This window comes from Boleophthalmus pectinirostris, unplaced genomic scaffold (assembly GCF_026225935.1).
Source record: "Boleophthalmus pectinirostris isolate CB_2022bp ecotype Guang Dong unplaced genomic scaffold, ASM2622593v1 HiC_scaffold_7, whole genome shotgun sequence".
Lineage (NCBI taxonomy): Eukaryota > Metazoa > Chordata > Actinopteri > Gobiiformes > Gobiidae > Boleophthalmus > Boleophthalmus pectinirostris.
Window position 1 is genome coordinate 8143822 of NW_026571473.1, and position 25132 is coordinate 8168953.

General features: G+C 38.4%; 2 protein-coding genes across 2 annotated transcripts in view; one reads left to right on the forward strand and one right to left on the reverse strand.

The window, feature by feature from the left end:
- Window positions 1-8059: 8059 nt before the first annotated feature.
- arpc5b (actin related protein 2/3 complex, subunit 5B) lies at window positions 8060-13631 on the forward strand. Its single transcript, XM_020933358.2, has 4 exons — window positions 8060-8373; window positions 9635-9707; window positions 9848-10024; window positions 10719-13631. Exons 1-4 carry the CDS (start codon window positions 8234-8236, stop codon window positions 10779-10781), a joined length of 453 nt encoding a protein of 150 aa, XP_020789017.1. The 5' UTR covers window positions 8060-8233; the 3' UTR covers window positions 10782-13631.
- Window positions 13632-15423: 1792 nt separating this feature from the next.
- hmcn1 (hemicentin 1) overlaps window positions 15424-25132 on the reverse strand; it is a 113264-nt gene continuing 103555 nt past the window's right edge. Inside the window, exons 93-107 of the mRNA XM_055164762.1 lie at window positions 24676-24846; window positions 24004-24150; window positions 23767-23904; window positions 23213-23334; window positions 22381-22618; window positions 21869-21931; window positions 21675-21794; window positions 20884-21018; window positions 20370-20483; window positions 20163-20288; window positions 19656-19784; window positions 18463-18828; window positions 18217-18336; window positions 18016-18142; window positions 15424-17393 (exon numbers count right to left, since the gene is read on the reverse strand). Coding sequence (XP_055020737.1) covers window positions 17027-17393; window positions 18016-18142; window positions 18217-18336; window positions 18463-18828; window positions 19656-19784; window positions 20163-20288; window positions 20370-20483; window positions 20884-21018; window positions 21675-21794; window positions 21869-21931; window positions 22381-22618; window positions 23213-23334; window positions 23767-23904; window positions 24004-24150; window positions 24676-24846 — 2483 coding nt within the window. The 3' untranslated portion in view covers window positions 15424-17026. The remainder of the gene's footprint in view (window positions 17394-18015; window positions 18143-18216; window positions 18337-18462; window positions 18829-19655; window positions 19785-20162; window positions 20289-20369; window positions 20484-20883; window positions 21019-21674; window positions 21795-21868; window positions 21932-22380; window positions 22619-23212; window positions 23335-23766; window positions 23905-24003; window positions 24151-24675; window positions 24847-25132) is intronic.

Here is a 25132-nt window from a genome sequence, read left to right on the forward strand (position 1 = left end):
AAACATTCCAGTTACAAAACATGTATAGAGCGACTTTAAAGGTGCACTGTGAAATTTTTCTGGCTGAGCTTCCGCTACATAACCCTCCTCACAGAAATGTTACACTGCTCCATAGTATGACATTAAAGGTGCATTGTGTAACATATGTAGTGGATGGTCTGCCACCTCTTTGTTTCCATGGAAATGCTGTTTCTTTGTCTAGAATGTTCCGCAGTATAGACTAAACCTATCTATCACGAAGGAGACAAGCAGGTTAAAGCACTACACAACATTACAGTTCAGATCTGTGGAGAGTCGCCCCTATGCACAAAAGAAATTCATGTATTTTTGAGCAATAGAAACACTAGATGCATGTTTAAAGTCATACCATGGAACATTCCAGAGAACGCAACAACATTTCCATAGAGACAAGCAGGTGGCTGACCCTCCACCAGTAAATTTGAGCAATGTGCCTTTAATTTTAAAGAAACATAGTATAAAAACGAGCAGGTGAGGTCACCAGGCAAAGTTACAAATCAGAACTGTGGAGAGGCAAGCCCACTCAATGAAAGAATGCATGTTTTTCAAGGTATTTTGTAATGTAATAACAACTTGATTTCGAGATCAATACTAGTCCATGGATGACTAAGTATCCACCACAAAAGTTATACAGTTCTTTATTATTTCAAGTCAGCTTTACGGAAAATGAATTCTGATGTTTCATATTCCCGTATTCTGTAGTTTCTGTCATTAGAAAAATAAATTTCTGTACGGTCCCGCTCCTGAATCAGCTCAAAGTCGTTACCAAAGTCAAGTGAGAAAGCCAAGTTACAGATCAGATCTGTGGAGAAGCAAGTGCACTCAATGACAGGATGCATGTTTTTCAAGGTATTTTATTTTATGTACTAAATGAATGTAATGACTAACCAATCACTAGAAAAGTGCCTCTTTAATTAGGCAAGGCAAGGCAAGTTTATTTGTATAGCACAATTCGTACACAAAGTAATTCAAAGTGCTTTACAGAATAAGAAATACATTAAAATCATAATAAAAACAAATCAAAACATAAATAATCATGAAGATTAAAACAGACATAAATTGGAGAGAAGAGTGCGGAATGAAAACCTTTCAGTTATTTGCACAGTTAAACAGAAATGTTTTGAGTCTGGATTTAAACAGCGTCACAGAAGAGTCTGTCTCACATGTTCAGACTGTTCCAGGTTTTAGCTGCATGAACCTGAAACGCTGACTCCCCTTGTTTAGTCCTGACTCTGGGCACCAGCAGGAGGCCGGTCCCTGAGGTCCTCAGAGTGCGAGATGGTTCATATGACACTAACATGTCACAGATGTACTTTGGTGCTCGGCCATGGAGAGACTTGTACACAAGCAGAGCTGCTTTAAAGTCTAGTCTCTGAGGCACAGGAAGCCAGTGCAGAGACCTGAGCACAGGACTTATGTGCTCGTACTTCCTAGTTCGAGTAAGGACCCGAGCTGCAGCGTTCTGGATGTTCTGGATGTTCTGGATGTTCTGCAGCGTCTCACAGCTCGTTTGGAGAGACCAGTGAGCAGACCATTACAGTATCTAACCTACTGGAGACAAACGCATGGATAAGTTTCTCCAAGTCTGATTTAGACAGTAAACCTTTGATTTTCGCTATGTTTTTTAGATGGTAAAAGGCTGCAGATGTTATTGACTTGATGTGGCTGTTAAAGTTCAAGTCTGAGTCCATTATTACCCCTAGATTTCTTGCCTGATTTGAAGGTTTTAGAGAGAGAGACTGGAGGTGACTGCTGACACTGTCCCTTTGTTTCTGTGGACCAAACACTATGACTTCAGTCTTGTCAGAGTTTAGCTGGAGAAAGTTGTTTTGCATCCACACACTGATCTGTTGGATGCAGTGACCAAGTGAGTCCACTGGTCCATAGTCTCCTGCTGCCAGAGAGACGTAGATCTGAGTGTCGTCTGCATAATTGTGGTAGGACACGTTATTGCTGCTTAATTAACTGGCCTAATGGCAGCATGTAGAGATTGAACAACAGGGGGCCCAGGATTGACCCCTGAGGCACCCCACAGGTCAGGGCCATGTGATCTGAGACACAGTTTCCAATTTCAACAAAATACTTCCTGTCTTCTAGATAGGACTTGAACCAGTTTAGTACAGTACCAGAGATGCCCACCCAGTCCTCTAGTCTCTGTAAGAGGATCCCATGATCGACAGTGTCAAAAGCAGCACTCAGATCTAACAGGATCAAGACTGAGACTTTGCCTGCATCAGTGTTCAGGCGGATGTCATTTGTCACCTTGATAAGAGCAGTCTCAGTGCTGTGGTGGGCTCTAAAACCTGACTGGAAAACATCAAAGGAGTTGTTCATTTGGAGAAAGTTCGTAAGCTGTTGGTAAACAGCTTTTTCAAGGACTTTGCCAAAAAACGGCAGATTTGAGATGGGTCGGAAATTGTTCAGTACTGTGGCATCAAGACTGCTCTTCTTTAGGAGAGGCTTAATGACCGCAGTTTTCAACGCGTTTGGGAATGTTCCAGATTGAAGTGACATGTTAACTATGTGAGTGAGTGGTGAAAGTAAACTGTTGAGGACGGACTTTAGAAATCTAGTGGGTAACATGTCCAGGCAGCAAGTAGATGAACTCAGACTGGTAACGATCTCTAAAACAGTTTTGTCAGTTACAGGTGCAAAGTGATTCAGCTCTAAGATAAGATAAGATAAGATAAGATAAGATATGCCTTTATTAGTCCCACAGTGGGGAAATTCCAGTGTTGCAACACACAATTTCAGAACAGCAGGAAAAGGTAACACAGATAATAAATAATAGCTTAAAATAATTTAAAAATAGACTTAAAAATAATTGCACATGGTTATGATTGACTGGTACATGTTCAGTGTTAGCAGTGTTTGTTGTAAAGTCTGACAGCAGCAGGAAGGAAAGACCTGCGAAACCTCTCCTTCACACAGCGAGGGTGAATCAGTCTGTCACTGAAGCTGCTCTCCAGAGCAGACAGAGCGTCCTGCAGGGGGTGAGACTCATGGCCCAGCATAGAGATGACCTTAGTCAGGACCCTCCTGTCCCCCACCTCCTGCACTGAGTCCAGCCCAGGACAGAGCTGGACTTCTTGATGACCCTGTCCAGCTTCTTCCTCTCCCTCTCTGTGATGCTGCTGCTCCAGCAGACCACACCGTACAGGATGGCTGATGCCACCACAGAGTCATAAAAGGTCTTCAGGAGTGGCCCCCCCACTCCAAAAGACCTGAGTCTCCTCAGGAGATAGAGCCTGCTCTGGCCCTTCCTGTACAGTGCATCTGTGTTGTGAATCCCGTCCAGTTTATTGTTCAGATGAACACCCAGGTACTTATATGAGTCCACTCTCTCAATGTCCCTTCCCTGGATGTTCACTGAGAGGGCAGTAGAGTGACATCTGCGGAAGTCCTCCACCATCTCCTTGGTCTTCCCTGCATTGATGATGAGGTGGTTCTGCTGACACCAGTCCACAAAGTCCTGTATTAGTCCTCTGTACTCCACATCATTATCATCCTTGATGAAGCCAATGATGGCAGAGTCATCAGAGAACTTCTGCAGGGCGCAGCTGTTCGTGTTGTGTCTGAAGTCTGCAGTGTAGAGGGTGAAAAGAAAGGGCGCGAGGACAGTGCCCTGGGGCGCCCCCACACTACCAGTCAGGAGGTCAGACACGCAGTTCTTGGATCTCACAAACTGGGGCCGGTTTGTGAGGTAGTCCAGAATCCAGTCTGCCAGGTCACAGTCCACACCGGCAGTCTCCAGCTTGTCCCTCAGGAGCAGTGGCTGGATGGTGTTGAAAGCACTGGAGAAATCAAAGAAAAGAATCCTCACAGTGCTGCCGGGGTTAACTAGTTAACTAGGGGTTAACTAAGTTAATTAGTCAAGCTTTCCGGAAAAGGAATTCTGACGTTGGTTACAGTAATCTTATGACAGTTTCATATTCCCGTTTTCTGTAGTTTCTGTCTCTGGAAAAATACACTTCTGCACAGTCCCGCCCCTGACTAAGCGCTTGGATTTTTGCAGTCTCCAGTTTAGGAACACAAAATATAACAAACTTAGCATGCAAACGAGCAGGTGAGGTCACCAAGCCAAGTTACAGATCAGATCTGTGGAGAGGCAAGTGCACTCAATGACAGAATGCATGTTTTTCAGAGTATTTTGTAATGTAATAAATGAATGTGATGACTAACCAGTCACTAGAAAAGTTGCACAGTGCCCCTTTAATTTGACTGTGACTCAGGTCTTGGATTTTTGCAGTCTCCAGTTTAGCAACACAAAATAACAAACTTAGCGTACAAATGAGGTTCAAGGTATTTTGAATGTGAATGTAATGACTAACCAACCACTAGAAAAGTTACACAGTGCCCCTTTAATTTGTCAAGCTTTCCCGAAAAGGAATTCTGACGTTGGTTACAGTAATCTTAGGGCATTTTGGCATTTCTGTTTTCCATAGTTTCTGTAATTGGAAAAATATACTTCTTTACAGTCCAGCCCTTGACTCAGCGCTTAGATTTTTGGAGTCTCCAGCTTAGGAACCTAACATTAATTTAAAACGTCTGGAAAGATTCTTCCTGTGTTGCGAAAGTGACGCAGGCTGGACCGTACGTCACAGGGACGCACCGGGAGGAGACCACCCAGTTGTAAGGGCCGCTAAAGCAAATATTTCAGAGACACGGGTGAAATACGAAGAGCTGTTGTAAAAAGAGTGAGTCAGGAAACAGATACAGATAGAAAGGGTGATAGTGAGGATACCGCAGACATCAAGTATATCTAATCTATCAGGTCCAAATGTTTGTAGAATGATGCAAGAGAAAGGTGATGCAAAACTATTTCCACACACACAGAGCTGCTTTGTTTAGTCTGTTGTAGAGATGAGTGGTTGTAGTAGTTATTAATACAGTAGCAAGAGTCTAAAAATATCTGTGTGTGAAAACCAGATGTGTATTTCTGTGTATATTCAAACAACAACATAATAATCATAATAGTGAACAGTCACATTTTTATACAGCACTTTTCCACCTTCAAGTCACTCAAAGCGCTTTACAACAAGGAACCACTCACCCATTCACCAGTAGGTAGGTTAAGTGTCTTGCCCAAGGACACAATGACAGCATTCAGATGTGGGAGCTGGAATCACACCACCAACCCGTGGGTCCGTGGATTTGACCCCTCAACCAGTGATGTTTATGTCAAGAGCAGAATTCGAACCACAAACCTTTTGGATCAGCAGACAAACGATCTTCCAACTGAGCTACTTAACTAATATTAATAATTTAAAGAAATGTAAAGAAATTATTTTAACAACAGGTTAAAAATTGGGATGCAACAATAACTGAAATATCGTGATATCGTATCGTCGAAGTTCTCAATATCAGTAATATCGTCGACCATCACAATATATCGAATTACAAGCCTCTTTGCTTATATTAAGAGTTATGGTGCAGCAAGTAGCTAAAAAAAAGACAGAGTGAACTACATAGACCATGATCCTTTGCTCCATTTCAGTGTAGACTACAAGAAGAAATAACAGTTCTAAACACTTTTAAGTCTTAGTTCTTTGGATTAAGTCTTGTCAGGGCATTTTAAGAGGAAAAAGTAGCATGTTAACAGTTTTGTTCGCCTCCACAAAATATCTCAATAAATATCGTACCGTGAGATGTATATCGTGAAAATATCGTACCGAGAGATTTGGATATTGTTACAGCCTTAATCGTGAGCCTCCCTACCATACCGTGAGCTTTCCCAAAATAAATATGGTACCGTGAGATTCATACCGTGACGATATTCGTATCGTGACACTAGGATATTGTTACACTCCAAGTTAAAAATAAACATATTTATTACGCTGTATAAATATAATGTGCTTTAGTGACTTTGTATTATCGCCTTCAGTTTCCAGAGAGAGAGAGACCTGCTTTGTTTAGTTCTTTGTAGAAATATGCAGTGTTGTGTTTAGTTATTAATACAGAAATAAATGTTAATGTTAATGTTAATAAATTCAAATGACTACACAGGAAATAAAAGTAATAGTTATATGATATTCTAGGCTATAGGGACTAAAGGGAGGCTGTCAGACTGCTCCATCAGTGAAGTGTCTTGTCTAAGAACACAGCAACGCCCCTCTGTGGCACCTACCATAATAGGTTTTAAATTCATTGGTATTGGTATTTCTGAGTGTTGACCGCATTCAAATGAATACAAGTGAAATAAAAAGTAATACTATTAAAAGCCATACATTTAAAACAGGTAAAAAATTTGGCTATACACAAATACCACACATAGTATTTTAGTAAACTTAAGTTAAGAGAGTTAGAGTGTTACTTCAATAAAACACAACTCAAGTAGAAGTAATATGCTAGAAAAGTATTGTGAAAAGTACAATTGCATCAAAACGTTACTCTAGTAAATGTGAATTAGTACTATCCACATCCTGTCACTATCTGTTTCCGTTTTAAGGTGCTTTGTTCAGTTTGTTGCATAAATAAGATTGTGTTATTAATACAGTAGGAAGTGGTCTAAAAATATCAGAATACAAAACATGTCCAGTGGGGCGTTATGTATACTGACAACATTCAAATGCCAACAAAGGACGTATAGGGGAGTACTGCAGAATACTATAATAAGGCATTAAATGATTTTCTGTGCTACTGATACTTTGCAGCTGAGGTCATCAAAATTCTCTGGAAGTGTGATGCTAACTGTAGACTCTGCTCTGTCTGTTCACCTATAAAATTATAATCACAAGAAACTGTTTTCAGTAGCTCACGCTCACTATTGAGTTTACAGACAATGTTAAAATGTTTTGACAGTGTTTGCATTGTGTCACCATGGTTACCCCATACATTCCACCATTAAAGATACATGTAGAACACCCCCAACGTGATGAACTGCAAAGTATCAATAATGTCACATGAGAGATGTACTTTCAAACACACAATTTTCTGTTGTTCTTCACTTTATAAAGGCTGTGCATTGTGTTTTTTCACCACTACTTCCCCAGATACGAGGTAGACATGTTCAGAACAAGTATTGCTTGAAAAGATAACAGTTAATGTTATTCTTTGGGGTTGTTTTGGTTCTCAAGAACTGATCTAAATCTCACATGAGAGTTGCCAGTTTCAGTGTAATCCAACTGGTTTAAACCTAAAATGCCTCTCTCCTTGGTCTCCATGATGATAGAAACAAATCAACAACATCTCCATGGAGAAAAGCATTTGACGAACTCTTCACCAGAAAAGTTACACAATGCATCTTTAAGGCTCTGGCAACCCAAGTCCAGTTGTGCGCATAATCGTAGTCTCAAGAGCGCAGGATATACTAGTATTGGTGGTTTTCAGATTCTAGAATGTGATGATGTCATACTCCCTGATGGGTAAGGTTAGGTTAGGTTGCTTTATTCACACCCATAGGTAAATTTGTTTTGCAGATTTGAGAGACTGGGCCCACAGCTCACATTTCATTCATCCACATTATGTACAATAAACACATATAAAAACACAATTACAAAATAAAAAAATAAAGTGTTACAGTGCTCCAGTGCAGAATGGTTTTGTTCCATGAAAAATTAATAAAATTCATCCATCACGCGTTGTACAATAAATATTAAATATATAAAAAAACACACATTTTTTCTAAAACAACGCACTAAATTTGATTGATAGATAAATAGATTACAATTATTTTACAAAGTATGATAGCAGCTGGAATGAAGCTCCTTTAAGAATGATTGATGGGGGGTAAAGACCTGTTTGATAACATTCATGACAAATATCTAAAAAGTAAATTCAGAAATGTTGAACCAGATTCTTTCTATTATGACTAGACCCAAAACTCACACTTACAACAAAAAATGCTATTTAATAATAATACTTTTAGCTGTCCCCGTCTGTATTAAATTAAACTGGTCTAAAGAATATTGTGGTGTCAGTACAGTACCTTGGAGCATTCAAATGTCTTATGCTATACCTCCCTCTAGTGGTAAAACATAGAACTACTGCCTCAAACCTGCAGTCCTGGTTGTGTCCACTGCGCATGCGCCAAACCCGGAAGTCCCCAGAGCGCACCACGGGCTGAGGAGGAAGCTGCTGCTCCGGTGTGACAGAACCCAGCCACGGGATCAAAGAACAGCGCTACGGGTTCAAAGACCGAGGACTTGAGCTTGAACTCTTCATTTATCCACACTGATTGAATACGCGGTCCATTTATTGTTTACGGCAGGTTAAAATGTCGAAGCAACCCGCGTCTGCGCGCTTCCGGAGGGTGGACGTGGATGAATACGATGAAAACAAATTCGTGGATGAAGAGGACGGAGCAGAGAACCAGCTGGGTCCAGACGAGGCGGAGGTGGACTCTCTCATCAGACAATATCCTTTACATTGACAAGAATTAGCCTGTTTGCCAGCTCACACGAGGATCTATGGTTATATAGTGTGATTAACAATGTATGAATGAGGATCTGAGGGCAGTAGCCAATGGCCTAGTTGTTGTTGCATGCCAAACAGACAAATAACAAGAGTTTTCTGGTCATAAATACAAAAGGCTTCTGAAATTACAGAACATAGTTTAATATAGTTGTAATAGTCTATTTTCTGAATGCTTGGTCATGGGAGCTAACTTGTAAACAGATCCTTGCACAGGCTACTTAACTTAACAAAATATTAGGCAGTTTAAAAGAGTTCAGTGCATTAGTGAAGATTTAGAACTGACAAATGCCTTAAAGGATCCATCTTACACTATTTTGATCTATGTTATAATGTTGTTTTGTCATCAAAAACATTCCTTGAGTTAGGGCTGCTCGATTATGGAAAAAATAGTTATCACAATTATTTTGGACAATATTGAAATCACCATTATTCAAACAATTATTATTTTTTTTGTTACATCAGCATTTTTCTCTCAAAAAGCACCAAAACACAACAAAACACTTTGTTATTGATAATTTATGCAAAACTTTTAAATTACTTTAGGCTACAAATATAAACTTGAGAGTAGTGTTGCGACATATAAAACATAAAATGAATAAAATATACTTTGAACATGAAATAAGGCATAGAAAAGTATAAATGTATACAAAATAAACTATATATCCTGTGGTTCTACAATCTCTATATTTAAAAAATAAAATAAATATACTTGCGTAATCAAATTTGTATTAATTACACAGCTTTATCTTGAGTTGTGTTTTGTTTTATTCACACATGTTTAACAGAAACATTCTGTTCCACCTTGTGATGTCACGTGGTAATACAGGAAGTGCTCCACTGTGTTTTTTAAAGTCCATACACCTTCACTAGAATCATCTGGATGATTTCAGCCTTAGAATTGACATTGTCTACTGAATAAAAGGTAAAGGGTAACTTGAGTAGTGCCACTACATGACATCACAAGGTGGAACAGAGCATTTTGAGCTTTAGAGATGTAAACAGACTAATAATAAAGGGTTACTCAAACATGTGTGAATGAAACAAAACATATCTATCTCCAGGGAGACAAGTTACATTTAAGATCTGTTGATAGATGATTGTCACACAAGTTTAATGCCATACTGTGGAACATGTCATGTCATCTGAATGGCTTAATTTGCATTTAATAATCATCATTTGTAGCCCTTAACCCTTGTTGCACGGGGAGTCTAATAGAGGCGTTGCATGCAGTTTTGAAGAACCCACCAATCAACACAAAGAACCAGAATGTCAAGGTGAGAAATTGTCACCAAAATGAATTTTGAATAAAAAAATTAATAAATAAATATATATATATATATATATTACCACAACATACAACACATTTGGGAATTGTGATTTTAATTTTTTAATTTCTATCTTCCCTTCCCCTCAGGATCGAGCAGAGGGTTTGGTTCTTAAAGTGCTCACAGCGTTCAAGAGCAGCGACATAGAGAAAGGTGTTCAGTCTTTGGACAGAAACAGTGTAGATCTCCTCATGAAATACATCTACAAAGGCTTCGAGAGGCCCTCAGAAAACAGCAGCGCCGTGCTGCTCCAGTGGCATGAAAAGGTGACAGTTTTCACAGTTTTAACTTTGATTTCATGTATTTTAAATCTGTGTATTTTCCTGCATTATACTGAGAAATGACTAACTTGGCCTGCTTACGGAAGCTTTCTTCTCATTTAGGTCACTGGTAGTTTCACTTCCCTTCTGGTTACTGCTATCTGTCTATTAGGCAACTCTTAACTGATCCCTTTAAGGCTTGGGTCTCCAACCTGTAGCTCGGGAGCTATGAATAACTCTGCACCCCCTTTAGAGTAGCTCGACAAGGAATTTCTGAATTTGACGTATTGTGCTGAATAAGTAAAATTTGATTGTAATGTATCATTTTCACGCCTAACTTTGTGCACTAATAAATGGATAGAAGTTTATGTTTTATAAGCATCTAACTGTTCCGCGTCTAAGGCTTGCCGAGGCTCTTATATTTACTCAGTTTCTTTCTTCCACTGTTAAAATAGGTAGCTCTCTGGCATTTTCATTTTGTTAAAAGTAGCTCACTGGAGGAAAAGAGACTCCTGCATTAAGGGTTTTAATAATGTTTTTTGGCATCACAAATATAATATGAGTGGTGTGTAGCTTCATACACGGACATTTGAGTGATTTAAAATTGAAAGTCACTCATACAACATTGTTTAACATTTTATTTGAACACTATTTCTTCTATACTGATTCTACATGTGATTTTCTTGTGTTTTCATGATAGGCTTTGGCAGTGGGCGGAGTGGGCAGCATCGTCAGGGTCCTCACAGCCAGAAAGACGGTCTAGACCAGGATCTTAAACCAAGATCTAAACCAGGAGCACTTCACGTCACATGATGAGAGCAGCGCTTCATTCACTCAACCAGATGGACAACAGCAACCTTTTAACCCAATGAAAGGCTGCTGCTGAGTGCAAGTATAATCTGGGTTTAAAACGGTTCACTCCTTTAACTGAATACAGCCTACTTTAATATATCATTACAGGGTGCTACAGAAAGCCATCTCTCACTCTCATTTTACTAATGGGCATGCTATTTATTATTACCTCTAGCTAGACACTCATGTTTGCAGTATTTTATTACATTTTGGCAGTAACGTTTCAAGTTTATAATTTGGACGATTCATTATCTTGATTGCAAAACTGGAATAGGCCACAAATGAACAATTATATGAGACTGAATATAACGTGATAACAAGACAAGATGATAGCAAGTTAAGGTATGTTAAAATTACTCAAAATAAAGTTATGACTTGAGATCCATATATTAACTTCAATGTTGAAATATGATTCTGCAATGAAAGGAAAGTTAAAGTGTTCTTGTACAGATCTACATGGTACTAGGATCATTTGGTTTCTATAGTTGGGATGCACCGATCCAATGACAGAATTTTCTGTTCGAATACCGATGTCGATACTTTGGCTTTAAGTATTTGCCAATATCTGAGATGAACAAATTCTAGGGCAGAGACTGAAAATATGAACATAAACAAAATGACAAAATGGCAAAATGGTTAAATATAATCCATATGCGGGCGCATCAGCAGAAATTTCTTATAAATTATTAAGTAGGCCCCTAAGACCCTGCATGGGGCCCGGGACAACAGATCCTTTTATCCCCCCCGTAGACTCCCCTGTCCATATGTGTTCTGTAACTGTTACTACAGAAGAGCTTTGAAAAAGTAGAAGTTTAATAATTTGAGGGGTTTTGGGCAAACATCAACTAGTAAATCGTCTTATCCATCCAGTGAACCGATATCTTGAAATCCATTAAAATGTTTTAAAAGTACCAGTATACCAGTATTGTATACATTCATCCCTTCTCTATAGCTGAAAATGTCTAAGGTTTCATTTCTTTCTAGCAAGAGCACAACCTTATTAACCTTATTAAACGGCCTACACACTCATCTAACAAAATATTTTTTTAAAACGCATATAATTTGAATCTCTTTACCAATAGCTGCTTTTACAATATACTGTCTGGAGTATAAGACGAGGTACAGGCCCTAATCCTATTGCTATTTACAGGTTTAATCCACCTGTTTATAGGCGCCATTTTGAGGACTTTTCACCATTCAAAAGATAGAATATTTCGTTTATTGTCTATTGCTATGACAACACTAACAACTCATGGATTCCACATTATGCCTTTAGCCTTTAGCGGTTGATGTCACACACGCGCGCACACACACTCGCACACACAGGGGGGAGGGGGATACATCTCTTCATTCATTTATTCATTCACCCGTACTGTCTGGCCCAGTTTAGGATTATTATTACTCACCAGTAATCTAATCCTTCCACTTCACATCTCCCCGGTCTTTCCGCTGTCCTGTACAAGGCACCATACTGTGCAGATTATCTATGTCCTGTTTAATTGGGATTGTTGAAAAATCTGTAATTCCAAATTAAGAAATTGAAAAAACTGCAATTTTTCTTTTAGATATATGCAAAATTTGAATATAATGTGCTGTATATTGTCTTTCTTTAAAATGAACAATAGGAAACTTGTTATATAATTTTTCACCAAGGGTACTTTAAAATGATATTTTAGCATTTTTGTGTTTGTTTGTTTCAATTTAAAATCAATTCTCTTATTGTGCAAAATTTTAATCTCAACCAAGACATTACAGGCAGTTTTGCACTTTTCTGATATATTGTATGTATTATTATTATCATCTGGATAATCAAAAAAGTGTTGAATTAATAATATGCATTAAGATGATCAAATCCTGTGTCGCAAGTTTAGTATTAAGAACTTATTTTAAGCTTAAAAATCAGTATTATTTTACATCCATTTTCAACCACACTTGCACAACTCACAAAGGAAGAAATCTGAAATGCAACGCCTGCCTCATGAGGATGTAAAAATGTATGTTGCCAAATAATTATTTCATATGATTGAAGTAATGTATTGATTAGTATTAGTTAAACATAATTGTGTAATATGCTTGTTTGGTTTTTGCTTCTTTAACTTTTCGTACTGGGCATTTAGATCGATTTGAGTTTTGTTTTGTTTTTTTTGTGATATCACGTCAAATGATTTAAACATGCTTTGAGAGAGAGATGGGTGCGGTATCGAAAAACTTATATCGCTATTGATACTTTGCAATGACATCATGATGGGGGTGTTCTACATGTACAGTATATCTATTGGCAGAATGTTTAGGAGTTACCACGGTGACACAATGCACATTTTAGCAAACACTGTCAAAAAACATTTTAGGATCATCTGAAAACTCAAGAAAAAAGACAAAATGGATTTAAACTGCACAAATCAGCTCACCCATTGAAGATGATATCAGTGAAGTATCAATTGTTGATTATTGATTATATTGTCTGTAATAAAAAAAAACAATTAGCAAAAAACTCATCCTTTCTTTGAGACATGTTTAAGTCTATAAAAAAAAAGACAGTATATAGATGAGTTTTTCAGTTGCAGTGTTGACTTGAATACTAAAATAACAGTTATGTTTTGTGAATTTCTGGTCTAATACTGTTTTTGTTTTTTTTGCTTTGACTGAAAAGAAAATGTGAATTGAATCGTTTGTGACTGATGGACAATTGCCTTATATGAAACTAATTTTTATGTTTAGCTTTTTGATTAAAATAATAAAATGTAAGAATGCTGGTGATAAACATTGTGTTATAGTCTTCTTATAGTCAGCACCTTCAACCATAACAGATCACACACACATTCATAAGCATTCCAATGTCATTTTAAAGAGGCACTAGGTAACTTTTCTGCTGGAATCGCATCCACTTGCTTGTCTTCGTGAAGATGCTCTTGCTTTGCCTGAAATCCCCCCACAGTACGGCATTAAACATATCTACTGTATCTTGGATTTTTCAATTACAGGAAGCTAAAATACTCTGAAAAACATGCATTTGTACTGTGCGTGGGGTCGCCTCTCCGCAGATCTGGCCTGTAATTTGGACTGGGGGTGTGACCTACTTGTCGCCATAGAGACAGAGACTACTTTAATGCCAGATTGTGGAATATTTCAAGTAAAGCAGGAGACAAGCAGGTGGCAGACCCTCCATTAGTTACAAAAGTTCCAAAAGTTACACAGTCCACCTTTATATATGGTGACCAGACGTCCCTGTTTATCCTTGACAGTCCCAGGTTTGAGCGTTGTGTCTCCTGTCCCAGTTTTATACAAGAAATGTTCCAGAAGTCCCTATTTTTGACCAATCTGATCCCTGCCAACACTGAAGAGAGGCATAAATTGTCATTTGTTTAGGTAAAATACAGAAAATCTGCTTAAAAATGACCAAAAGACTCAGACAGTATGACACTATCGACTCACAAGTGCATAACATTTTTCTTTAACTTGCGCTCTCCTCGAGGTCACATTGACCTGAAGAAAAGTTTTTTTCCCTTCCTGCTCTCTTGGGGCGGGTCAATCAGACCCAAAAATTTATTTTCAAATTAAGTTTTGCCAGGCAAGAAAACAAATTTTTGGGTCTGATTCACCTGCCCAAGACAGCGGAGAAAAAAAAAGTCTTTGGATCAATGTGACCTCGACGAGAGCATGAGGGCTTTAATTATGCATTTGTGTGTTTATTACACACAGTTTTATTATTACTAACCATTCCAAACAAAGGATGTCTCAGTTTTTTATTTTGAAAATCTTTATAGGTAGAGCGTTCATTCTTCATTCTTCAAGGGCCCATATTGCACTATTTTCTGATCTCTGTTATAATGTTGTTTCCTCATCACAAACAGACCTGGAGTTGTGTTTTGTTTCATTCACACATGTTTAACACAAAATCCTGCATATTTAGGCTGAGTTATTTCAAACAGAAAACCCCTTTTGATGCCGTGGTGATACAGGGCTCTACAGCTCCACTGTGTTTTTAAACTCAACACACTTTCACTAGAATCATTTGGATCATTTGAGACCTGGAATTGCCAATCTCTATAGAACTAAAGTTAAAAGGAGCTGTTAAGATGAAAACCACAGCTTTATTACATCACAAGTTGGAACAGAACATTATGAGCTTTTGAGATGTAGACAGACTAATAATAAAGATTACTCGTGTGTGTGAATAAAACAAAACACAACTCCAGGTCTGTTTTTGAGAAGGTAACAACATTATAACATGACTTATTTGTTCTTCTGATAATTAAGTTATTAGGTTCTTTTTGCAGAGCATTAGTTTGTTTTTATACCAGACAGTTTCGACTGCTCACTAGTGGTCTTCCTCAAAGTGGTCACGTGATGTTGCTGTGACGTGTCTGGTCAGATGATTTTTACAGGTTTTGGCGCTGTCTTCCTACCGGAGGAGGCAGTATGACAGCGCTATCTACAGTCCGACTTCCTCAGGACAGTATCCCAGGTGTGTGAGAGTAAAAAGCCCCCTCATCCTGGTTTATAGTTTTTATAATATTTGTGATTTTTCTGGCAGGCATCTTTAATACACCCAATAGTTGTTTCCTTTTTATTACAAAATGAATACATTACATACAACATCCCAATACATTAAGATAAACAATAGCTATGTACAATTCATAAAAATAAAGTACATCTTTGTTGTTGGTTGATGTTTTTTGGTGCACATGTTACAGTACAAAGTTTGGATTTTGGGTCAAGTTTTACCACATTACTTTCTAGTTCTTCAAGCACATCCCAATAAGTTAAAAATAGGTAGATGTAAAAACGCTGAATTAAAAAAGGTTGTTTCCATGAAGGGGATCTGTAATAATAAAATTTCATATAAATAAAGCTTAAAGATGCATTGTGTAACTTTTCTGGTGGAGGTTCCATTAAGGTTTGTTCTGCATGATATTATTTCTTTATCTGGAATGTTTCACAATATGACATTAAACTTTTCTATCATCATGGAGACCAAACCAGACCAAGTTACAGGTAAGATCTGTGGAGAGGCGACCCCGCTCACAGTCAGAATGCCTGTTTTTCTAGGTATTTTTGAGCTATAAAACCACCTGTAATTGAATAAATGTAAGTTAGAGCTGTTTAATGTCACACTGTGCAATATTCTAGGCAGAGTAATGACACATCCATAGAAACAGGCAGGTAATGGACCCTCAACCAAAAAGTTACATAGTGTACCTTTAATAACAAAGACAAAAATTTGAATATTGAAGTCTCTTAGGCTGAAGTGAGGTTTTCAGGAATCAAAGGCTGTTTAGTCCATCCTCTCTTGGAGTTTTCAGCCCTGTTTAAATCAACCACAGTCTGAGCACTACAGCACTCAAATAGTCTTTTTCAGTTCATTTTGCTTGTGTAATTTGCAGGGATGGGACAAGACCTCTGACCACAAAATTCGCAAGAAATAAAATAGGTAAAAATTTTGAACATGTGTAAAATGATGTGATCCTGGACAAAAAAGGGTTCTGTGCTGATGAGTTTTATTTTTAGAGTCCATAGTTCAAAAAAACTGCAAAAATATAATGTGAGGCCAGATTTTATTTTTACTGTGATAGTGATAGTTCTCTTAACTTTTTTTATGACTCAATTTCTTCTGCTGGTTGGCTGCATGTCAACAACAAAAATAATCTCCTATTTGGGATAAATAAATGTAATTATAATTCTGCAGTTGTCAACTTAACCATACAATTTATTTATTATATTATGTCAAAATCTCATCTTGTCTCATTTATGTGAACTAGACCTGAACAACTTGAGAAAAGAATATCAAATTTTAGAGTAAGTATTGTGATTTTGATTGTATTTGAGATTGTAGAATAAGATTCTGTTCAAGGAGAATGGACAAAAAGATTGAAATATAAACTGACAAACTAATACAAGAATCAGATTTCAGAACATGTGTGTACAGATATAAACTTCAGGGTTAGCAGTTTTTACGCAGAATAAGACAGGATATTCTGTTGCTTGTGGAGAAAATTATGACACTTCAAAAACTGCAGCCTTTACGATAATGGCGTCCACTCAAACTGCGATTTTGGTTTCGATTTCTCGTCTTGTCTTGTACTCATCCCATCCCTACTAATTCTTATATAGATGATCCTTTGCCAGTCTCTTGCCTCTTGTTGTGATTTAAAGTGCTCAGTAGGGGTAGGCAGACACAGCAATGTAAACTATAAAGGTGGTCTGATACTCGATCCCTCCGTTTTCGCTGTAGGACAAAGCTCGGACCTTCATGCGGTATGTGTGGGGCTCTCGGAGGGGTCTGGTGGTGAACAGGACCCCCTTCATGTTCTCGTCCCTTAATGCAAAAGGCAGCGTGGTGTCTTCATCCACAACTAAGAAGGTGGTCCTGGGGTGCATGACTCCATCCTGGGTGTAGGCGACCAGGCGGATCAGGTCCTGATTGGCTGCGATTCCAAAAGGTAGAGACAGGAGTTTGTATTCCAGAGCGTAGGGGCTCAGGGCACATTCCAGGTCATTCGGAGGACAGTTTTTCAGACAGAACCTGCAACACAGTCAATAGGTTTGGTTCATTTGACATCACAGCATATATTTATATAGTTATACTAAAGGGCTTATATTTTGCTATTTTCTTATCTATGTTAATGCTATCTATGTTATAATGCACAGTAGATTCCTCATCAAAAACAAACAAAAACTATCCTAAGACCTTTGAGACCTTGAACACACATAGATAATTATTTCACATGTAATTCAATGTACTCTGCATTATTGATTTCAAATATCTTAGTAATAAAAATGGGACCATTGGCTATCTGTCCAAAACTGCAGAATTAAGAGGTAATCCCTTCATAGTGGCGCTGACTTTCCGTTTCATGTCTTTATTGTTAAAAAACGATATAAAACATTATATATGATATATGAATGGCTCAAGTAAGTATAGAGCAGTGGGCGGAGCTAGTGGGTAAGTGAACGGAGACATTTTCTGAACACTCAAGCCTCAAATGCAGGACAATATAGGAGGACAACTCAAACATGAATCTCACTAAATATATCCACTTGATAAGATCCAAAGCTCATAAGCGTCTTAATATCCATATTTCCTAATGTAGCTGGTGTGCAGGTCCAGTCCAGGCTGAGTGAAAGTGTGAGTATTGTTGTTTTACCCTGTGGCTGCGTCTCGTAGGTAGTTGGGGGGGCAGGGCGTGTCTATGCACTGATAACTCCCTCTCATGTTGAAGCACATTCGGTTTGCTCCACACTGAATGTTCTGCTCCAGACACTCGTCTATGTCTGTAGACAGAAGATATTACATGTTCATATGTTTCTGTTGATCCTATAATATGTTACAGTACTGTGGTCCTCACCTTGACAGGTCTTCCCGTTGGTCATGAGTCTGTACCCAGCGGGGCACACACAGCGGTGACTCCCCGGGGTGTTCATGCACTCATGTTGACAGGTGTCTCTCACCTCACACTCGTTTATGTCTGCACATGTTCAAAAACAGAGACACAGAGAGACACACAACATGACACAGGCTTGAGTCTACAGAGGTACAGTTTACATTAAGACAACATTACTTCACTTCATCCGCTCCCTCTCTGTGTAATTACCTACACAGCGCCCCCCTCTGAGCTCAAACCCATGTAGACACATGAGGGAGCTGTGCTGTGAGGCGTGCACACTCCTCTGGGTGCGGGCCCTGGGGCGCCCCCTGTTGGCTGCCCCATAGGAGTGGTAGCTCTGAGAGGCCATGCTGTGGTAGTGCTGCTGAATGGAGCTGTGAGGGGCGGAGCTCTGAGAGGAGCGGTAGCCATAAGAGTAGCTCTCGTAGTTGGGCTGCAGACGCTCCAGCCCCACGCAGGACTTGCCGTCCCCCAGCAGGTGGCGCCCTGGCGGGCATGTGCACTTGAAGCTGCCCGGAGTGTTGATGCACTGGTGGGCACAGGGCGGAGGAGGCCGCTCGCACTCATTTATATCTGCCCTCAGCACAAAGAAAGGCCAGCACCAGGAAAAACAGCAAGATGAAGCAAAACAATATGGAAGAGCAGAGAGGGGAGTGAAGAGGGGGAAGAGTGAACGTGAAGAATGAAGGGTGCAGGCCCAAAGAATGAAGAGGAGAGAAAGGCAAATGTCAATGACCCCACGAAAACAATACATTCTCATGTCCCTAAGACAGAAATGTATTGGACAAATGTAAAGGAATTGTCAATGGGAGATTGGACTTATGATTTTCTAATAAAATAACATTAAGATCTACCCATTGTTATAGCACTCAAATCATATCAAATATGATTGTATAATGAACACAGAATATTTTGTTCTTTGATTAACAACAGAGGAACAGTACAGTACAATATAAAGAAGATGTGAGCATTCACTTAATCATATGAATGATGCCAATGAAAAAAGAGACATTTTTGCAGGTCAAAGAAAAAGCCTGAACAAAGTAGAAAAGTGAGACAGGAAAGTTTGAACACAGATGGTGCTGGCCTCCACTGTGCTCTGTCCCTCACTAACATAAACACACGCCATGCAGTAAACCTTTAACACACAGGAGCAGGTACTTCACTGAGTTAGTCAGTATTCCTTTATGTAAGCGATGCCAAAGTCAAACAACAGCATTCACTTTAAACAGAAGAAACTTACTCCCATTTAAAGAAAAGAAACAAGATTTTAGGCTTGAGTACAGAGATGCTAAGCAAAAAGTGTATTGGTAATATGTAGGTCATTAGATAACAGCCTAAACAGAGAAATAAACACGTGTCCATCTGTTGTTGTTAAACTGAATGCAGGCTGTACTCACCCACACAAGGACGTCCCACTCCCTGAGACCTGTACCCCCGTGGACAGGTGCAGTGGTAGCTCCCTCTGGTGTTCTCACAGATCTGGTTATATCTGCACTGGTGAGTACCATCTCTGCACTCATTTATGTCTACACATAAAATCACAGAACTAATTAATATTATGGTTAAAGTCTCTGTACCCAATTTTTTCACATGTGAGCAAAGATATATTGTATAAGCAGCTCCTGAAGTAAAGATAAGTCTGCTGTGTACTGTGTGCATCTCATTAGAATGAATTGTGAAGTCAAAACACCACTTGTGTTAGGTGTCAGGTTGTGAAAACCGCTTTTAAAACTCATCACAGTGAATAATTAGGATGCTCTCAATGCATAAGGTAAATGGGGAATAACTCTGAACTACTGTAAACCGTTTAAAATAAACTAGTTCTGTTTTTCACAATTTAAGATAGTAAAAATCAGTTACAGCTCCTCTAATATTAATGTTATACAGTTTATAGACATACTCACCTATACATGTGCCATTGCCCCCTTTGGTCATCCCACTTGGACACAGGTCTATGCACGTGTAACCACCTCGAGTGTTTTTACATTGTTGATCTGAGCGACAGACTCTCTGACGGCATTCATTTATGTCTGGGTTCAAACAGTATTTGGTAATTGGATTTAATTAAAACTATATGTGGGGAATAAGAATGCTTGGAATGTAAAATGTACCTATGCATCGTCTGTTTCTGAGTTGGTATCCTGGTTCACATGCACAGCGGTAACTCCCGATAGTGTTCAGACAGTGCTGGTGACATGGATTGGAGTCCTGACACTCGTTAATATCTGAAAATTAGAAGGTTGCAAAGATGTAAGTTACCTCAGTTATTTTGCATTGAAAATTATCTGAGATTTGAAACGATATGGAAGGGTCGGCTGAGTTTTCTTAAAACGATATGTTTGGATTTTATTTGAGTGCTCATTTGCCCAATGTTCTGTTTGCTACCAAATTGAGTTTTCTGTTGTTTTTTTTTCTTTTTCTTTTTTTTCTCTTTTTCCAAACTAAAAGTAAAAATCTGTATTTTATTTGGAAGATTAAGATTAAAATAAATGTTTGTTCTTTAAATAATATTTGCATATGTGTAAGTGTAATTATTGTCTTGGAAAATTAATAAACAAATAATAATAAAAAAATAAAAAAAAGAAAATTATCTGAGAAATATCAGTAGTGCAGTGTATATATTACCAGTGCAGCTAAGGCCATCTGTGGTCCTCTTGAAGCCCCGCCCACACTTCATCACACAGCGATAGGAGCCAATGGTGTTTTCACAGTCCTGTCCATCATGGCACACGTTTCCACCCAATGAACACTCATCTATGTCTATAAAACAAATAATGTAACTTCCATATGATTAAAAGTACTTCAATTTTTAATAATATCAGTGAAATATAAGTACTGGACTAGTGACATGTGCACAGCTACTGAAAATGTTGAAGGATAGGGTTTGAGTAAATAGGTTTTTGTTTTGCATGTAACTGTCTAAATGTCTGAATATGTAAGTGAGTCTAAGATAATTCATTTAAAGGTGCACTGTGCCACTGTGCAACTTTTCTGGTAAGTCTTCTTGCCTTCATGGAGATTTTATTGATTTACCTAGAATGTTCCACATTGTGACATTTAACTTACCATCTTGCATTTATTCAATTACAGCTGTTCTTCATTGCTAAGAAAAAGTAACTTGAAAAACATGCATTTTAACTGAGCAGGGTCTCCTTTCCACAGATCTGACTGGTAACATTGCCTGGTGGAGACTATTTATCTCCATCAAATTTAATACTCATCTCCGTGCAGTGGAAGCTGACCCCTTACCAGAAAAGAACATTCCAGGGAAACCAACAACAAAAAACGTGTAGCAGATAGTTACAACAGAAACGTTACATAATGCACCTTTAATATTGTTGGGATGAAAAACTTGAATAAATATTTGAATTATTAAAAATATATATTTCAAAACAAAAAACTCCATGCAGAGTTACCCTGGCACGTTCTTCCATCGGCGGAGATGGTGAGTCCTCGGGGGCAGGAGCAGTAATAAGTACCCATCGCATTGTGACAGGTGTGAGAACAGGGGTTACCCACCTGACACTCATTCTCATCTACAACATTCAAACATCAAATTCATAAAAAATTTAACTGACAACAGTTTAACACAAATGTAACAAAAACTCACCTGCACAATAAGGACCAGCAGACACTAGAGTAAAGCCCTGTGGACACTGGTTACTGCGATCACCTGTGTTTGGAAAACAAGACTATGTGTTAAAATCATCCAGTAGGGATGGACAAAAACAAAAAAAACTGATTGTGATCTGATCTTTGTGACAATACTTCTCTGTTTAAAAATTTATGCTTCTATGGTCAAACTCTTTTTACCACCCACTCCTATTACTGGTCATCAATCTCCAAGGTCCTATATTACGCAAAATGAACTTTTGTGAGCTTTAAGCGTGTCATCAAAAACATGCCTGGAGTTGTTTGTCTACGTCTGAGAGAAGAAGTCATCATAAATATGCAGGGTTTGTGTGCTAAACAAAACACAACTCCAGGTATGTTTTTGATGAAGAAACATTATAACATAGATCAGAAAATAGCGTAAAATGGACACTTTAACCAGGCAAAGGACATTTACAATATGGTATGGCTCTCCAAATGCCACTAATATACTGACATCATTGGTCCAACCTTTAGCTATAGCAGCCTGTATCCTGAAGACCAGCAGTTCCTCCAGTGGGTGGTAGAGTGCGCTGATAGCAGTAGCGTGCAGAGTCTCTACAAGGTAGGGCATCTTCCCTTTGGCCAAGTCGTAGGAGATGGTGTGGTTCCAGGAGTAAGGGACACTTTCTCTGTCGATGCTGAACATGCGTGTGGACAGAGCATAAAGCTGCCCAGGACCTGTCTGAATGTAGTCCTCTGTGTAATCCTAAAACAACACATTAGAACAGATTAGTTCCTTTAACTTTTTGCATGGTAGGAAGTATAACTGACATTTAATTTTTAAGGAAACATTCAAAATATTCTTCAAAAGGGCTTTAAACGTTGCCTGATCTCCCTTCTACTCATTTTGTATTGGGTTTGGCTGCAGATGTTACTTTTAAGCATGTTACAATGGTTTAGCTAACTAACTAAAGATGTATTTTGAAAGATTCTTGCATGTTTGAGTAATTTTGTCCTGCATTGTCCTGTATTTGAGGTTTGAGTTTCAGTGTACCCCCTTCTCCTATCCCCGCCCACAGTTCTGTTCTTTCTTTGTGAAGGGTTAAAAAATGTAACATATACATAAACAAATATATACATAATAATCAATATATACAAAATAATCTGCTGCCTTCCACACTGCCACCATAAAGAGGCGGGGTCTCTAACTTCTGCAGTTTTGAACCGTTCAATATATACAGAGTTTGGCATTAAGAAAATGTAAAATAATGATATAGATATTTACCTGCTAAACTACAACTAAATTGCAGAAAAAATTCATAAAATATCTTCTTTAAACATATATTTTTCAAAGTATTACCTTGATGCTTATGTCAGCGTTTGATGGCAGTTGAAGGATGTGTCCGTTTACGACGATGTCCAAAAGCAGAGCTCCGTCTGAGTCCATCCCTCTGGCAATATGAGTCATCCTCAGGATCTCCCCTGAAATCATTACATTGAAGTTAACCGTTTTTATTTTCAGGTTTTAAAACAGGGCTGCTCAATTTGGGGGAAAAAATCAAAATGCGATTTTTTTTTTGGATGTACCGCAATTATATTTGCAATGTATGTTTTCAAGTAAGGATTCATTTCACTTTGCAGATTTGAACTTCATCCAGAAACATTAATATTTGAGAACATTTCTTCCATAAGATCATAGGCATAAGAATTACATGAATTTCAGCATTTTGTAGAGCTCTGAACTACACGATTAGCAAATTTTCTGTATAAAAAGACAGCATATTGTTTGTTTACAGAGGGCATTATATTGTTAAAATAATAACAGCATTTCAAAACTGACTATTTAAATTGTAATTTAAATTCCATTGCGATCAATTGTGCAGCTATAATTTTATGTCTACTGTATGTGTCTACCTGTAGCAAATTCCACTTGTGTCTCTCTTCTGAAGACTCCTCCTGTCAGACTGTAGCCGTTCACTGCTTCTCCGATCTCATGAGCCGTGGTCCAGTAGATCGGGTTTAGGATGGAGATAAGCTTACGCATTGCAGGGCCTTATATTTAACATAAAATCATTACTGATAGTGACAATACCATGAATTTGTATATTACAAAAATGTACTTGTACATTTGTACTCTGTATTATAACTTACCTAATGTCCGTGGTATATTAGAAATCGTTGCATCGATCACTTTGCTGTCAGTGTCATCATCAGAAATAGAAGCATTTAGAATAGCTATGCCAAATTCTATATCATTGATGTTTCCTATGATGCTGCCACGAGCCTTTTGGGGCCCACCTGAAAATGTGAAAAAATACCCACTTGTTATTGGATGTACACTTTGCAGTTTTCAGGTAATGCATTAACTGGCTGAATTAGTTTCACTTTAATTTGTGATGCTGTGAGTCTCCCCTTGTGGGTTAAGTCACTCCCCCTTCAGAGCACTATGACATTACAATCGGTGTGCATTCTGCTAATGAAACTACTGCACATCACATTAGGTTTGTTGTAGTGTATTGTTTGAGCTTTTCAGCTGAGCACTGGACAGAATTGTACTTCTAAACATAAGGTGAGTTCAAATAGGGGAGATTGCAAGATCTTCTTTATGATGAGGGAACAATGTTATAACATGATAGAAAGCTCCAAAAAATGTGATACTGCAAAATATAGGGGATATTAAAAAAAAAAAAAAATCCAGTATTTCACTGTTAAGACATTATCAAGAATCATGAATAATAATAAGATAGTCATAGTTTCTTTCACCATAATCATTACACTAAATATAATATTGTGACATTCCTCTTTCAGTGCTGTGTTTCTCACCAGGGCAGGCTTGAGCATTGCAGCGGGACAGTTGAGAGGAGTCTCCAGGACACGTGCGACCCCTGTTGGACGGAGGTGGGTCAGCGCAGAGCCTCTCTCTTTTCCTTTCTCCTCCACCACAGGACACTGAGCACTCACTCCATGACTGCCACGCACCCCAGCTCCCATCCACTGAAAAATAAAGACAACTTCAGGTTATACGCTCAAATTAGGTACTTAAGTAGAAATTAGATTAAAATGTACTTAAAAAACAATACATTATCAAAAAGACAAAAGTTGCCAGAATTTCAAATACTATAGATACCAGAAAAATTTATTTAAGTACAGTAATTTGCCAGTGATTTGCCACCATAGGTAATTTAAACTTTAAATACATTTTGGTTGTTTTTATGGCACACAGTATAGCACATAAGGAGAGAGCGACAATAATTAAAGTGGTTTGTTGTGGTCCGAGGAG